The sequence below is a fragment of the Neodiprion lecontei genome, chromosome 2, assembly GCF_021901455.1.
Source record: "Neodiprion lecontei isolate iyNeoLeco1 chromosome 2, iyNeoLeco1.1, whole genome shotgun sequence".
Classification (NCBI taxonomy): Eukaryota; Metazoa; Arthropoda; class Insecta; order Hymenoptera; family Diprionidae; genus Neodiprion; species Neodiprion lecontei.
In genome coordinates this window covers 35,001,297-35,017,224 of record NC_060261.1, presented here as the reverse complement: position 1 = coordinate 35,017,224, position 15,928 = coordinate 35,001,297, and the positions used below count along the sequence as shown (strand labels likewise).

General features: G+C 42.9%; 1 protein-coding gene across 4 annotated transcripts in view; it reads left to right on the top strand.

The window, feature by feature from the left end:
* LOC107217714 (RNA pseudouridylate synthase domain-containing protein 2) overlaps positions 1 to 15,928 on the top strand; it is an 86,866-nt gene that overhangs the window by 54,852 nt on the left and 16,086 nt on the right. For all 4 annotated transcript variants that reach the window (XM_015655352.2, XM_015655351.2, XM_046731004.1 and 1 more), the window contains 2 exons: positions 8,899 to 9,003; positions 13,891 to 13,978. In XM_015655352.2, the coding sequence (XP_015510838.2) occupies positions 8,899 to 9,003; positions 13,891 to 13,978 (193 nt within the window). The remainder of the gene's footprint in view (positions 1 to 8,898; positions 9,004 to 13,890; positions 13,979 to 15,928) is intronic.

The window sequence follows — 15,928 nt, the reverse complement described above, 5'->3', positions numbered from 1 at the left end:
ATGCCCCAGCGCCGAAGTGGATTCCGTAACATGGATATATTATAGAAGCTGAGATCTAGACGATATAACTAAGGTGAGTTGCATGCACCTCGTAATTGCCTTTCGGTGAATTTGTCTCGCTCAGCTGAGGTTTAAGTTTCTTTGAATATTTTACGAGGTCGACGGTTATTGTAACGAAACATCGAATGACTTTGTCCGAGTTGCGGAGTTTCCGGGAAAACATTAACACGTTTCGTCTTGAACATCGTTTATCCAATTTCAGACTATTTCCTGTAAAGCTTGCGAAATAATACGATTTTTCCAAAAAATTCACAGTCAAGTCGGACAAGTTTTCGAATACGTTTCCTTTCCCAAACGAATATGTAATTTATTGTTATATTCTATACTTGGGCGTAATGCGTGCGAATTTTTCACCTCTCCGAAAACCACCCGAAGGTATAAAAGCAGCGGAGGTAGACAAGTGGAGCGAAGCTTCTTCCCTTCGACTCGCATGCATTTTTCATGGGCTTTTTCGTTCGGAGGGCGTTCGAAAACCGGATTTTCAGATCGGGCTCCGGACCTCGCGACTTTCCGAGTCTGCGACGCCCCTGGGGGTCGGCCCGTTTTATGCCTCGGTGTATCCCCTGAATAACGATAGCTGCCTGCAAGGAAAGGTGGCCAACTCGCGTGTGCGTGCGCGTAGAAAACCCCGAACGTGCGTATTAAGCGGCGGCGAGGGGGGTTTTCACGCTTTTGGAAAAAGCAGCGAGGCACAAACACCTCGTAATCCGCACAGCCAATCTTTGCAGGGTGCGCATGTAAGGTATATGTAGGCACATAAATTCATGAGCCGAGTCAGAGTCCCCGTTTAGGTAGGTATACGTACAGGTACGTTGAGCCATGCATGTGGCGGCGAGGCTGCGCCGTGCGCCGAGTTAATAAGTTTCGCGAAAGCCGGTGAAGAATGTCCGCCAAACTTCAGGCTTTGATTAGTTTTACTCCTTTAACAAGGCTAAAGAGCCGAGGCAAAGCGGATAAACCGAACCGAGCTCGTTCCGCCGCCGACGCTTGCGAGGGATATACATTCTTTATAAACCGCACCCTCTCCCCCTCACCGCCCCGCGCGCACAGCAGGAAGGATATTAAACTCACGTGACAACCAATGAATAGTTAACCAAGGAGAAGAACCCGCGGGAATACGATCGACTCGCGGTTATCAATTAATAATAAAATTATCACGGAACCAAATTCCCTCCGGGGAAGGGGAAGGGGAATGAAGAATCGTACAACGTTGTGTAAAGCGGTTTGGTTACAAGTACGGCGCGTGAATTAGACCTGGATTCGTTTATTTCATACGTCTGAACGTTTTGTCTTACTTGATTTTTCGCATCAGCGTTTCTTTGAGCTTTTGTGTATTTCGTGAAGGCCGGCTGACGAATTGCGCGAATATCTGACCAACGGATAAACAAAGAGGAAATGAAATTGGACCGGGAGAGCAGGGGGGGGGGGGGGGGGGAGAAAAAGAGAGAGAGAGAGAGAGCGAGAGAGGGCGAGTGAGAGATAAGCTCCAATTCGTTGGGGGACAAATTGAACGAGTTGGTCGCCCGGTGACCAGATTATCGATCGTTGTTAATTAACCCTTAGGGTCGAATGGCTCTCGGGTCGTATTCGAAGTTCCCTTAGCTACGACGCTCCGCTCAAACGATGATCCTCCAAGACGTAGCCGCTATCTGCTTCGTGACTCGCGGTATACTTCCAACCACCCTGTCAGACCGGCTACCTCATTAGGTATCGTATTTACACGCTTCCCGAATGACTCGAGGTGTATAATGTACGGATGACACGATCGCGTAGATAACCGTCGTTACAAGTTATTAGTTTTGTCACGATTCTTCCTTCATATCTTTACCCTTTTATTTTATCTTCTCCGCCTCTGCCGCAAACTATAAACGACTCTCGAGTCACGCGACGTGATTTTTTTTCCTCTCTTACAAATCGACGACTCAACCAACTAATTTCAGAATATGTATGCGCGAGCAAATTTATTCTGATATCAATTCACTTGCAATTTCGAAATATTATTCAATACTGGGATGTACAACTCGTTGTCTTTAAATCCTTAAAGTAGATCGGTGTAGTTTCTTGACTCCGCGTTTATTCTACTGTACTTGCTTTCTACGAAACATAAATGTGAAAATTTGTTTGTATTTTATCTTATTTTGTTAGACATAAAGTTTGATCCGACAAACATGTAGGATCTTGACGAGCTTTGAGCAATCCACGTCGAACCCCCAGCGTGCAGTTCCCGTAATCCCGGTCCTCGGTATTTGCGGACATCGGATTGGAGATAAAACTATATATATGTGTACCTATAAGGGAATAAAGAGAAAAAAATATTACGGATAACGAATAAAACTCGAGCATGACGAGAATATCTAGAATCTCCGAAAACTTGGTCTCATGTGCAGTATTTTTATTCCCGTGCATATTACAGCTTTCGGTGGCAATAAATAAACAAACGTATAAATAAGACGGTATTATTTTCCACCGTTTTTCATGTCGCCCTCGCGGCCCTCGTCAAACCCCCACCTCGACTAAAATAAATCCCCCCCGCTTTATCGTATCTTCGTATCTCCAGCAAATTTCTTCTTTCCCGGCCGACCTGACCGCCGCGTTACTACTTACGCAGGATCGCATTGGCCGACCATGTGCGCCGTTACCACTTACTCGCCGTCCGAGCGTCGACCGACCCTTACTACTTGGCGATAAGACTGTTCGTTTATTTTCTGCATTGCGTGTAACCACGGCCGGAATTTTCAACAATTTCCAAGTGCGCGGAGGTTATGCGAGGATTATCGAGGGGAGCGCAAAGAAAACGGGCCACTTGATTTTGCTCACGTAAATTCGCGGCAATTTAATTAAAACAAAAAAAAATAAAAAAGAGATAACGATTGCGATGAGAGAAAAACGTGAATACGTAATCAATTTTTTTTTCAGTCAAATTTAATCAAATAATGTTCGATCGTTTTTGTCTGTATCATATAGTACAAAAGGGGGAAAAGGGTCAGAGAACTGGAAAGTAGGATAATTTTTGTCCTGTAATTTGAATTTGGGATTAAATTGGCTAAGCCAGATATATTGCATTCGTTTTGTTTTCATTTTCGTCATGAGCTGCGCTATGGGTATATTGAGTATTAATTGGAGGAGGAAGATCTGATTGCGAATGTAATTCGATTCGAAGGGGACGCGCCCTCGTCTTCGCGGAATGTATACCTCCGCCATTATAACCTAACGTTGCGAAATATGAAGGTAAAAATTTTCGTTAAACGTGGCATTAATTGAAGTAGGTACCGTTAACCGCACGGTATTCAGATTTTATTCAGATGCACTTTCGCCCTGAAATACATTCCGTGTTTAAATACACCTTTTGAAATGGCGCGGATGGGGTGGGAAATTTTTCCGGCGTTTCTAGCTAACTTGGGGGGGGGTGAAAAAGGTCGCGTCTCGTCGTTGCGCACCGGCACAGAGGCAGCAGGCGACCGGCTCGTCTCGGCTTAAGAATTCATCAACTCCGTTACCGTGACTGCGATAAATATATTATAAATTTATATAAATACTTGAAACGCGGGACCCGACGACGTTTAACCGTACAAGGTTTAACGTAGAGCCATCCCACCTTTCTTTCCCCCTCGACGTTGTTACTTTTTACTTTTATCTCCCTGCACGAGCGGCCGTCCGCGCACTGTTCTCAAAGCCTAGCGTGCTATATATGTATATATACATATATATATATATATATATATATATATATATATATATATATATATATATATATATATATGTATGTATGTATGTATGTATATGTATTCCTCGCTGCATACTTTAACGTTCCAATGTAACAACCGAAACCAACGGCAAACGACCCGCGCTTTTAGTACCTACAGGCGTTATGCCTGCGCGGCTTCTTTTTCGACGTTCGTCGCGGCGTCGTCGTCGTCCGCTGGAAGAGTATCTCGAGACTGCAACACCGCGAATTCACGTCGGCGGTTTTTCACCCCCCCCCCCCCCCCCGCATTTCTTTTCTTCTTCTTTCATTCCGACTGCGAAATCTCTTTGATTGTTTACTCGACCGAATGACGCTACGCCGAGGCGCGTTCGTGCCCATTAGGTAATGAGGGGAGCCCCCGGTATACTCGTAACAAACTGGTTTTAGACCGCGGAAACTTTTCCTCACCCTACAAGTTGACCGCGTTGTGTCAGAAATTATTCCGAGTTCGTACCTGCATGATTTTTCTTTTTTTTTTTCTTTTTTAAGGAATTAACCGTTGACGAATTCCCGTGGTATAACCTTCGCCTTGCGTATTCGAGGCGCTACTTTGACGGGAAATTCACTTCACACGTAGATTCGATCACGCCCCGTGCAGGCGGCGGTCAATTTGTCACACCCGCCCCCAAGCTCCGGAGTCTTTCACCAAAAAACGTGCCTCTGCAGCGGCTCACCGTACGAATTATAGGCCATCCGTTTCACCGTAAGAAAACCACCTTGTCCCAATTTCCATCGAATACGACGACGACGCGGCGTTGAGTCTGTAGTGAGTGACAAATGAGGTCGCAGTTTTATACCCCGCAGGGTGGAAAATGTCGCGGGGCGTTTCTGACTCGTACAAAAATCTTTCGAGTCAAGTAATTACTCTGGTAATTATACACAATACTTGCGCACTTTTCAATAACGTTCCTTATTTCGTCGTGCTCTGCATTTTATCCGCTATAAGTTTCCAAGCAAAAGTTAGCATCTGCAGGGTGACGTGGTGGCGGATGGGTTGGGAAAAAAGGGAGACCATCTACGCGTTCGTATGCAAGCCCACCTCATCTAGCCATCAAAGTTAATATCCAGGGCAATAGAGAGGCGGATCCATCCGAGAGAGTTTGTTAAGCGGCGGGTAACGGTTAGGCGAGCAACGGCCGCGGGAACAAATTACTCGTAAAAGTGAAACGGGCCCCCTACCCACCATTATGCCTCCCTGCAGGACGGTCGGAACTTTATCAGCTTACATAGCTGCGATAGTTTTCCATGCCCCCGCCCTCCTACCCTCACCCCTTTGCGTCCCGCAAGCCGATGGTTATATAGTTTTAACGACCGGGTTTCGTGCAAGAATTAAGAAAATCTTCTCCCCTTCGACTATCCCACAGCCCCAACGTTTTCGACCTTATGGAATTCTCCTCCTTACCTCACCGCCACTTTTACGTATATTATACCCGGATAACGCCGAAAATTATATTATCCCTTGTACCTCTAACCCCGAACTAACGACCACTTTGAACGATTTTCGCTACCTTGTCTCAATGGCCGGCTAGCGGTTAAGGAAACGTGCAGCGTATTTAATTGTAAGTGAAAAAGACGATTTTATTCCTCCAATATTAAATTATACTCGTGGGATTTCTGTATCTGTATTGGTAATGATATTTCACCGACTGTTTCGCGGGCTCAATTCAACCAGACCTCGATCGCTGTAATTACATGAATAAAATTTTTATCACACCCATTTTCCTCGATGGGCAAAATTAAGGATTTCCCACCCTTTCGGTGCACTTAATGAGTTGCGGAAAATACCAAATTGAACAACCAATTATTTCCATACAGCTAGATATTATATATATATATGTACGTATATAAAAAAAGTACCGTAACACTTTCTTCCTTTCTTCGTCTTTTTTTCTGTTTTTATTGCAACCCTGCAAAATTTTGACAGACATTTTATTGTACCTGATCTTGGAAACACAGCATACTTTATTGTACACGTTCGATTGTGGATTTGACTGAGGTTACATATATGTTTCATGTGAAATTTTACACGCCTATATTCCTACCTATATATGTATATACCAACAAAAATAAAAAATTGAAATTTCAGGCAAGTATATTAATTAAAAGTGGACAGAAAAGTTTGGTGTTTGGCCTGCGTCGGGCTTGATTGACGAATAAATACACCTGCGACACGCGATCCGCGATACTTTCCGTGATTAAAACAATTTTTGACGACAATTTTAATCGAACCCGTATTACAAAATTGACTTTTCACTTTTGCACGAAGATATGTATAACGTCAGCACGTATGTTAAACCGATGCCGTTATTATAATTCTCATTACAAGCAGGCAACGGTTGTGTTGTTATACAGGTCGTTAGTTTTCACGTTTAATTACGTGTAATATCACGTCCGTCGGAAATGAAACCGATCTACCTACCAATTTGCGCAAAAATAGATCGGCGCTCGGCGTAATGCAAAGAACCAAATATATACATATATATATATGCGTGAAGCGCAGCGGCGTTGTGTTCTCAGACGATTACGGGTAGGAAATTGGCGGATATGAAATGTTCGGGGTCGCATGTTTATCTTCTTTTTCACGCGATTTTCATTCCTCATTCACGCCCTATCGATTCCTCCTTCACCATCCACGAATCCAGACAATAGCTCTAACCCGCAGTCGCGTGATTGCGTTAGCTAGACTCTCGGACCGTCTTCGACGTCGACACTCGACGTAGATTGCCTCGCATTGTGCGTTGTATTTAGGTACGTGCACCTACAATAATACTTCCTTCTGACAATAAATCAAACTAACCGCCGAGTCGATACGTACACTTATAATCCCCACAATCAGGGGTTTCATTCTCACCCGAAATTGCGACGCGCAACAGACAATCGAGTTTTATATTCAGATCATCCCACGCTGAAATGGTAATCCTCTCCTTCTTCGACAAGCCTCGCGAACTCTTTATATCTCGAAAACATTTTTCCCAACAACCCGGTTCCTGAATACGACACACTCGAAAGATTGATTCGATTTTAAACGTTCGTTCTTATTGAGGAAGGGCTAATTACTTGAGTAAAAACTAAAAGAGTATAATTACATTTCGTCTAATCGATCGGTTTTACTTATCCGACAGACGTGTCGTAGAATTTTTTCTTCTCTGTTTTTGAGAAATATTGCAGAGAAAATAGATATAACCGTACTTGAGCAGTGACTGAAAAACTGCTGCGCAAGTTGGATGTAATAATCTCTGATCCTGATCGTGAGTAAATTTGTTACGAGGTTTTAATTAATGGTAGACGAACTGTTTAATAAATCCGTGAACAGTGTGGCGCGCACGTGGCGTAAATATAGAAGATGTTCAATTCAGTGATTAGTAATTGCATTTTGTCCGCAATTAGCAGATGCATAAATTCCATTTCCGTCGTACCCAGTGTTACATTTAATAACGATTAACAAATTAATAACAATTTAGCATCCGTGGCACGCAACGCACTGCTCGGGGCTTAGGGGATGGGGTTGAATGGGTTGAAGGGATGGAAGCGAGGGAAGGTTGGTGCCGCCGCCTCCCGGCACGATATCCTCCCCCGTTCCTCCAGGGTTCGTTCCTTCCTTCGTTCCATCGTTCCTTCGTTCGTTCCCCGCAGTGAATTATGATGATTTCTCGGCTATTATTTGCACCCGAGCTGACGACGTTCGTTCTCCGTTCGCGCCTTTCTCTCTTCGCTCCGCGGGCTTTAATTCCCTATGAATCACTGCATTTCACATCTAGCCCAAAAGTTCGCCAGATGGTTTATATCTACCGCCACCGAAATTCCACCCCTGCTATCCATGTATCCGCTGAGCTGCTACACTACTCTTACCTCGAGCCTCGGACTTTCTTAGTCCAACTAACAATAAGTTGCTGTGCCTAATCACTTCGCGCCTTTCCAGCGCAGTTCGTTTCTCTCTCGCTATCTCCCTCGCTCTCCCCTTATCTCTCTCTCTATCTATCTGTCTATCTATCTATCTATCCATATATATATATCTCTCTCTCTCTCTCTTCGCTATCTCCGGTTCTTCTAAACCCCTTATTTCGTCTCATTTTTGCCACACTCACGTATTCTAACTTCTAATCTTGCCTTCCGAGGGAACCATCAATTCTACTTAACTCGATCCATTCTTCATATTTCTTCTCTCCTTTCACCGTGATTTAAATTACAGAGGCAATTTAATTATCTCACGCAACGTAATGCATTTATTTAATTATATCACGATAATGGAGAAATTCGTAGTCATCCCAGAATTGAAACGAACATTACATGTACCTAGGCACAGATAGATATTCTCTAGAATTAAATTATTTTACAATACCGTCTCGAGTCTCTCGATTAACACGTACTCAGTCACGAATTCTTCTCCTTTCAATCTTATCTCCTATCCTCATTGGACGCAATAATCGTAGAACAGGTTTCTCAAAATTTAACGGTATATACATATATTTTATACCTCTAAAAATGTCGTAATTGCAACGGATCGGTAACAAAGTATTGTGCGCCGAAGTGCGCCGCCGTTGCGTTCTACGGTAATTCAAACGAACCGCCGACCAATTCTTGAGTTGGGCATAATCATCCGCAAACTCGAAAAGTGACCGCCCGTACGATCCTCGTGCCCTATTTCATCCCAATTTCGAATACTCGAGGCGAGCTTCGAGCAAACGAATAATCACGCATACCAGGTGGAACCGTGCATCGGACGGTTGAGCACTGCATTGCGGGTATAAGGAGGTTGTCAGGGCAACCCTTGCCACCTGTGGGGGGAACTAAACCCGAAGGCTAGATTTAGCGCCTGGCGGTGACCAAGACTTGATTCCCGAGTAATTCCAGTGTTGATGCATCGCCGGGCTCAGAAATACGTGCCGTAATCTGGCCCGCGCATCGCATCGCATCGCATCGCGTCGGCAGGTATAAAAGACAGACACGCGAACCTGCATCTCTAACCCTTCGCACCTTTCACGCCCATCGCGCCCTGCGGAGCTGAGGTTCCGTACAATTTTCTCCCCCTCCTTTGCGTGCGATCCTCCCTGATTTCCGCCCTTATAACAAAACTCGATATTTTCGTGTTCCAGGTTGACTTGAAGCCCCTGAGAGAGCCCGTGATAACGACAGCTGCGCCGAAACTTACGGAGAAGCGAAAGGCGGAGGACGCCGACGCGAATAAGGATCTGAAAAAGGTGAGCGAGTGCTCGATTATTTATGTTTATGTGTCTGCAGTTGGATTCTCTTTTTCCAATCTTACCATTTTCCGCCCTTCTTATTGCTTCGGCGGCGTAAGAAACGTCTTCGATTTTATGAGATAAGCCGAGAGTCGAGCGTATTTGTTTTTTACTCCCGCCTGTACGTAGGTAGGTTAGGTACGTATCGTACGTATCGTACGCGTATACGCGCTGTTTCGGCTTCTCGACCTTACCGGATTCTTTTTTTCGATCGATAGGCCGCTCGAACGATCGGCCCATTCCATTCCCTGATTTACGCGTTTCGAAGAGCGACGCGTGTCTCCGCCCCTCGATCCTCCTGCTTATAATACTCTAATATGCCTTTGCCGCGCGAGCTGAGTTATAACCGTTGAATTTTCTACTTCCGCGACATTTTGTGTATTATGCTGTTTCGGCAAAAAAAAAAAAATTATTTGCAATTTTCCACCGTCGCACGTTCCCTGAAAAGTTTGTTTAGGTCAAATGAAAGACTTTCTCAAAATATGTGCATATTTAATACACACAAACACGCACAAAATACATATACATAAACATATATTAGGATATGCCAAAAAAAATTCTCGGAAACAGGATCAAAAGTTTTGTTTAGGTATAATAATATTAACATTAAGGTCCTTTGTTGACCTTTGACCTTAAATAACTTTTGAAAGAGTAGATTTATCATAAAATGATAACAGACACTTCTTTGTAGAGCGTCCGATTCCCTACGAAAATATTTCTGTGCATTTTGTATACGACGCATCGTTAGATAGTTATAGAAATCATAAGGAGCAAAAACCATTTTTCCCGTGTTATTCTTATGGAAAACAGAAAAGTGCGACGCGCAATCTCTTAATGTCAATATTAAAAGCTCAAATTTTATTGGGCGTAATTTTGTATCTAAATAATACGTTTGAACCTGTTTACTAGAAATTTTTATTTATTTATTTTTTTCCTTTTGCACATGTATACATGTATTATATACATATGTAAACAGAAGCGAGAAAAGACGGACGGTCGTGTGGCGAAGCAAAATAATATTCTTTGGTATGTATTGAGCTGCCGATGATTTGTTTATAAGCCTGATCCGAATAATTCGATAGATTCGAGAATTTCGTGAAGAATTTTCATTCTTGCTTAACCGGTTTCTTTTTGTTTCGAATTGCGCGAAATCTTTCCGATAATTTTTCAATTAAAAACTTGATAGCCTTTCGGTGGCACACGTTTTGAAACTACAATAAAAAATATATGTATGCATATGTATTCTATTGATTATTATACGAGGGCGAAAGCTCGCATCGGGTAAATCCATAGTTATACCTAATCCGTTCACCGTACTCGGAACGAAATGTTGACAATCAGAGTTTGTTCTCAATTTTTGTCACCTCGATTAAATATTCATCGAACCCACGCTTTTTTAATGATATCGTATGAAAAATGTCGCAAAAGTTGTTTATGTCGTGCGAATGCCTTAATATTCCGTTAACGAATCGCATGCGAGGTTTCTAGTTTTTATTTTCTCTTCTCCTTTTTTCGCCCACCCTTTTTTCCCTTTCATAAAACCGTCTCATAATCTCTTGGAGAAAGTTTTGTCCCCCGAGAAATGAACGTTGGAAGGTAGAATTTTATTTCATAATCTCTTGAATACTCCCCAGTGAATTAAAGTATTTTCTAGTCATTCAGTGCTTGAGCCACTCTATCCATCATTCCGCACGATGTATTATCAGTATATATGTACGATGAAAAATGTGCCCAATAATTTAGCGGTATGAAACAACTGCGAGTTTATTAACCGTACTAAGGAATTAGGTTAATCGACGAATAGAAAATCATGTAAATTATCCACAAGAATCGCACATCCGATGAAATGGTATAAAGAGTCGAAATTCATCGACGCATTGGGGTAAATTAGAAACGCGATCGTGCCATGGGTGAGGAAAAAAGGCGTAAGATACGTATTTTAGTCAGGCGTATAGGACGCGTGGGTGTTTCGGTCTCGTCAATATTTGATGGGCGTTTCTGACGGGCGTCACAGCTGTCGTTAGCCACCGTCAAGCTGTCGCACCCTGAACACGACCTTAACTAAATATACAACGTCTCATCTTCTTTCCATGTGGTGGACAAAAAAAAAAAAAAAAAGCTACGTAAAAATAAAAATTCATACCATTTCTTCATCTTGTTCTTCTTGTTCCTCTTCTTCTTTGAGAGAGGCGGTTTTTGGCTCCCGTCGACGTTCGAGTGGCGACCCCGAAACTGCTGCGAATCCCAGCTCTCGACTATGCTTTTCCTCTTCGGTTGATGTGCCAGTAGCAACAGGCGTTCCACGTTTTGCCGGATGACTAACGACCCACCTTTCGGCCGGATGGCTCCCCGCCGGTTTTAGCGAGTGGCCAACTAGGTTTTACCGCTTTTTTCAACGCTGGGTTCGAGCGCTTTTTTCGCCGACCAATTCTCATTACGAGATATTCTGGATGTACGGACCTGCGGAATTTCGTTTAGAGCAAATCGACGCTAATTTCACGCTCCGTGTTCTTGGGAACAAAAGAATTTGAGGATTTAAATTTCAGTTCGTATTTATATGTATAAACCCACTTGAGTGTGTGTGAAGGTTACATTTATTAAAAAGTTGACTTGAACTGTAGCCACCGTTTAGGGTAGCAGGCATTGGACGCGAGAGGGTTCGGACAAATCGAAGGTATAACCAATTCTCGTTTCCGATTCTTTGCCCTTCGCGGACTTCCTCTACCCAAAAATTTCCCGGGTAAAATCAAACGGCGGATGCGCATTTCTCGGAATATGTGCTCTCCCCCCTCATCCTTATATAGTCACTGGAATCCAGGGTGTTTGAAGCGGGCTGCGGAAACCGCCGGGATGACGCCGTGACGAAATCCATTCAGCTCGGTCGATAAAGCCGACACTACTCTAAACTCCATAACAGATAACGAGAGTCGTCCTTCAGGAGGAGTTGCGCTAACTACCTTACACATGCGTAAATACCGCGACGATGTTTGATGCTCGAAACCCCGAGGAAGACGATTTGTCTCGGGGAACGTAAGGAATTGACGCATAAGGGCTCGCGGTAACTATCAATGAGAACAATTTCACCATCCCATCACGTTTCACTAATTATCAACTTGCGCTGTAACGTTTCATTGTTATGTATAAATTTCGAGTCGAGTTTGCTGCTGGAATTCCAGAGCAATGGAAAGATTTTCCTCCCTTGACGCTGCGCCTCCTCTCAAGTCGCGGAAAGTCAAGACGCTCTACTGACCGAATATGCCGAAAGCTCTGGAAGCTTCTCCTCGACGTCAGCTCTGGCGTAATATTTACACCTGGGATTAGCGCCGAGTAGTAGGTGGGTAGAAAGGTAGGTAAGTAGACGGGAAGTTGGGTAGATTGGTTGCTATAGGTACAAGAGTCAGCTTAGAGGCCGCCATTGTGAAACAAAGTTGACCCTCCTAGGACTTGGAACGAGAATTTTCCCGATGTTGTTCCAGTGTTATTCTTACTCTTCTACGAAACGGAATGAAACTCGCTAGAGTCCATTGAAAGAAATTCCCGACTTGTTGTACAGCCACTAGAGAGCCCTACCTATAGGTCACCCTAGAGGGAAACAAATAACATCGTCGTCGTATCAACGGCGGTACGTGAGTCGTTTTAATATTATCTCGTTGTTGCATGCTTCACTCAGAGCCATGATACTTTTCTGCGAATGGTTAAAAAAAAAAAAAAAAAAAACCATAGAGAAAGAAAACGAAAGACCGTTAGTTACGGTGTTGGCAACTTGTACGAAATTTGTTTTTTTTTATTTTCCTTCCGTAACCTTTTCTCGTGTAATTAATTTTTACCGCCCTGCAACTTACAACTCGAGTCGGAGTTACTTGGGAAGGTTGTAGCAACGTTGTTAAGATTATTAACTCTAGGAAACCACGTGCAGGACGCTTTACTCTGCTCTTCTCTGCAGCGTTCGCCGACTTAACATCTTGCGATTAGCGGCGTCTACCCCAACTAAAATAGAACCTCTTTATGCGTTACACAAACCATGCGAAACCCCTCGTCTACGTTTGCTCGATCATCAACGAGTCTGGAGAGCGGATGCCATCCGGCGGACCGACGCCCATATGTCGGAGGAAAATTGCCTCCCGTGATATTAAGTGCCGCTAGTAATATAATAACGAGCTATATAACTCTAATTGAATAACTTCCCTCTCTTTTCCTCATTTTGGGAAAGAAAATACAATAAATAAATAAATAATTAATCAGTGGCATAAAAAAATGTGAAAAAATTGAAAGTACTGTTTAAGAGTTGGGAAACAGCAGAAACAATATTGAAAAAAATTAATAATCGTGAGGATCAGACAGTGGTTGGGTCCGCGTGGAATTCCCCATATATATACAGGCATTTTCTTCTCCGAGATATTCCATGGCGTATAGACCAGATATTATATATCCTGAAAGGATTCCCGTTATTTATTTATCCCAGCGCTCGTGCTATGCAGGCCTGCGTTATTATTTATTTATCGCGGGAAATTTTTGAACGAAGAGATATTTCACTCCGACAGTTTATCGGTCGTTTCGATTAAACGCGTTGCGCCGCGCGTGCAGAGCCGACTCTGTTAATGGGATAATTAGAAGCTGCACCGCACATTGCAGCGTCCATTAAGTCTAATTGCAATTGCTCATACTCCGTATTCTTGCATGGGTATAATACGCACTGTTGTGACACGAGATTAACAACGATGCATAATATATTACGCCAATCGATTTAGTTCCGGCTCGGTGCTGCGATCGTCGATCGGTTTTCGCTATCGAAATATATTTAACGTACATTCCGTTAGTGTAATAATTCTCTTATTTTCTTTCCAGGCAAAGCTAGAAACTAAAGCGCTGAAAGCCAAGAGGCCTGGTTTTACCGACGAGCGATACAACGAGACGAGTTACTACGTTGAAAATGGTGAGTTGATGGATGAACTGTATTTTTACGTTTTAGTTCGTTCGGGTATATACGTCATACGCGTACCCCTAAATTTGGCCCGGTTGCGGCGTTACTCGGACGTTGTTGCAAAAAAGAAAAACAAAAAGAAAGAAAAAATATCGCGTAAATATATTATTTTAATCAGCGCTCGCTTTGTACAATTAACCGTTCTTCTAGCCAGCCGTTTTCTGCCGCTATCTTTGTCCAACTCGTTGTGTATTGTACGCAGCCAGATGGAACTCTCGTTTATACGTACAATATACATCGGTATATAGGTACGATATTATACGCGTTCTCGTATACTCAAGGAATATACATATACAAACGGATCGTTTTATTATTTTATTTTATGCATGTATACCTGCGTACCTCGTTGAGAAAATTAAATTCCTACCCACCCCGGCCCCCAACAACGGACGATATGCCTGAAGGTGAAGCTTTATTAGCCCTAAAATGTGACTGATTGCGACTGTGGAGTAGGTATTTTTTCGTTCGTTGAAGTTCAATCGTACCCGCGGTAAGTCTTTCTAACGAAGAGCTTCAAATTAAACGATTTCGGGGTTCGAGGCTACCGATTTGAATACAAATATCAATATTGCAAGGAAGAGAAGGAAATCGGCGAGAGGGAAATTAAAGGGTTCGCAAAATTCGTACGTCCTTGGTTACCTGTATAACGTGTACATATTTACAGCAGATACGTACGTACGTATATTCGTTGGGAACGAGTTCCCGCGTAAAATCTCGTTTGCGGAAAGTTTGAAAAATTCCTTGGAAAATAATATTTGGTGTGACGTTGGAATATCGACAACCGATATCTGCTCCATATTCAAATAATGGAGACAGCCGGGACGAGGAGGAGAGGAAAACCTCCTTGAAACAAAGACCTATTAATACTGGCTCCCCGGGGCGCGTCACCCTCGTCGCATCGCCAATGCCGCTCTGTGTTTTCAACAAACAATGCTGGGAGAAAAATTAAAATTGTTAAAAGAAGTGAAAAAAAAAAAAAAAAAAAATCCGACGAATGGAAGTGCGAAATATATTTAACAAAATTTTTCAATTTTTTGCTCGCTTATTCAATATCGCCCGGATTAATCAAGTGTCGAATTCATACCCCGGCATGGCCGTGGCAACGTTTATATAGATACCTCAGGTAAACGCTCGAGCAATTCGGTTTATTCCACATGGTTGAATTCAAGGCGGGCAACTCCTGCAGGGTAGAATATGGAGAAAATTGTATTCGGGTAAATATACCTGTGGCGGTAATACCTGCTGTATGGAGGCGCGGGTGGTGTGAGGATACGTGATTCAAATCTTGATTCGATCGCATCTCTCACCGTTATCATCGATCTAGAGGTATTGAGCCAAGAAATCCTGCGGCATGCCTCGCTAAGTCAGCTTTCGTGATCAAAATCGCTTGACTTTTAAAAGCTTCCTCTTATCGTTAGGGAGTTTCTCGACGGAAAATTGATACCTGAATATATTCCTCGTTGTAAATCGGACGAAGGTTACGCTCCCTTTTAATTGAATCGAAGTCACCCCGGATCTACTTCTGTACCAATGAACTTTGAATCGTTGACTCGTTGACTCGTTGCACACATTTGTTTTACATATCTAATCTGCTTCGTCAGATGTTACCGCTCAAAAAAAAAAAAAAAAACTGTAATGTTTGTGCCTGGGTTGAGTTGGTTATTTTTTTATTTGTGCTGCATCTAAACAATGGAAAAATACGTATACACCTCCCTTAAAGTTTGCTTTTGTAGTCTTGGGAAAAATAATACCGATTTAATAATTTTGCTAACACATATCTTTAGAGATTTTTTTCCTGGGGTTTAGTGTTACGTGACTGTTATATGCCAAGTGATATTAAACAGACAAAAACTAATATTTTTGGAAGAAGTTTGATATTGTAGCCAGGAGAGTTCTGTTTCA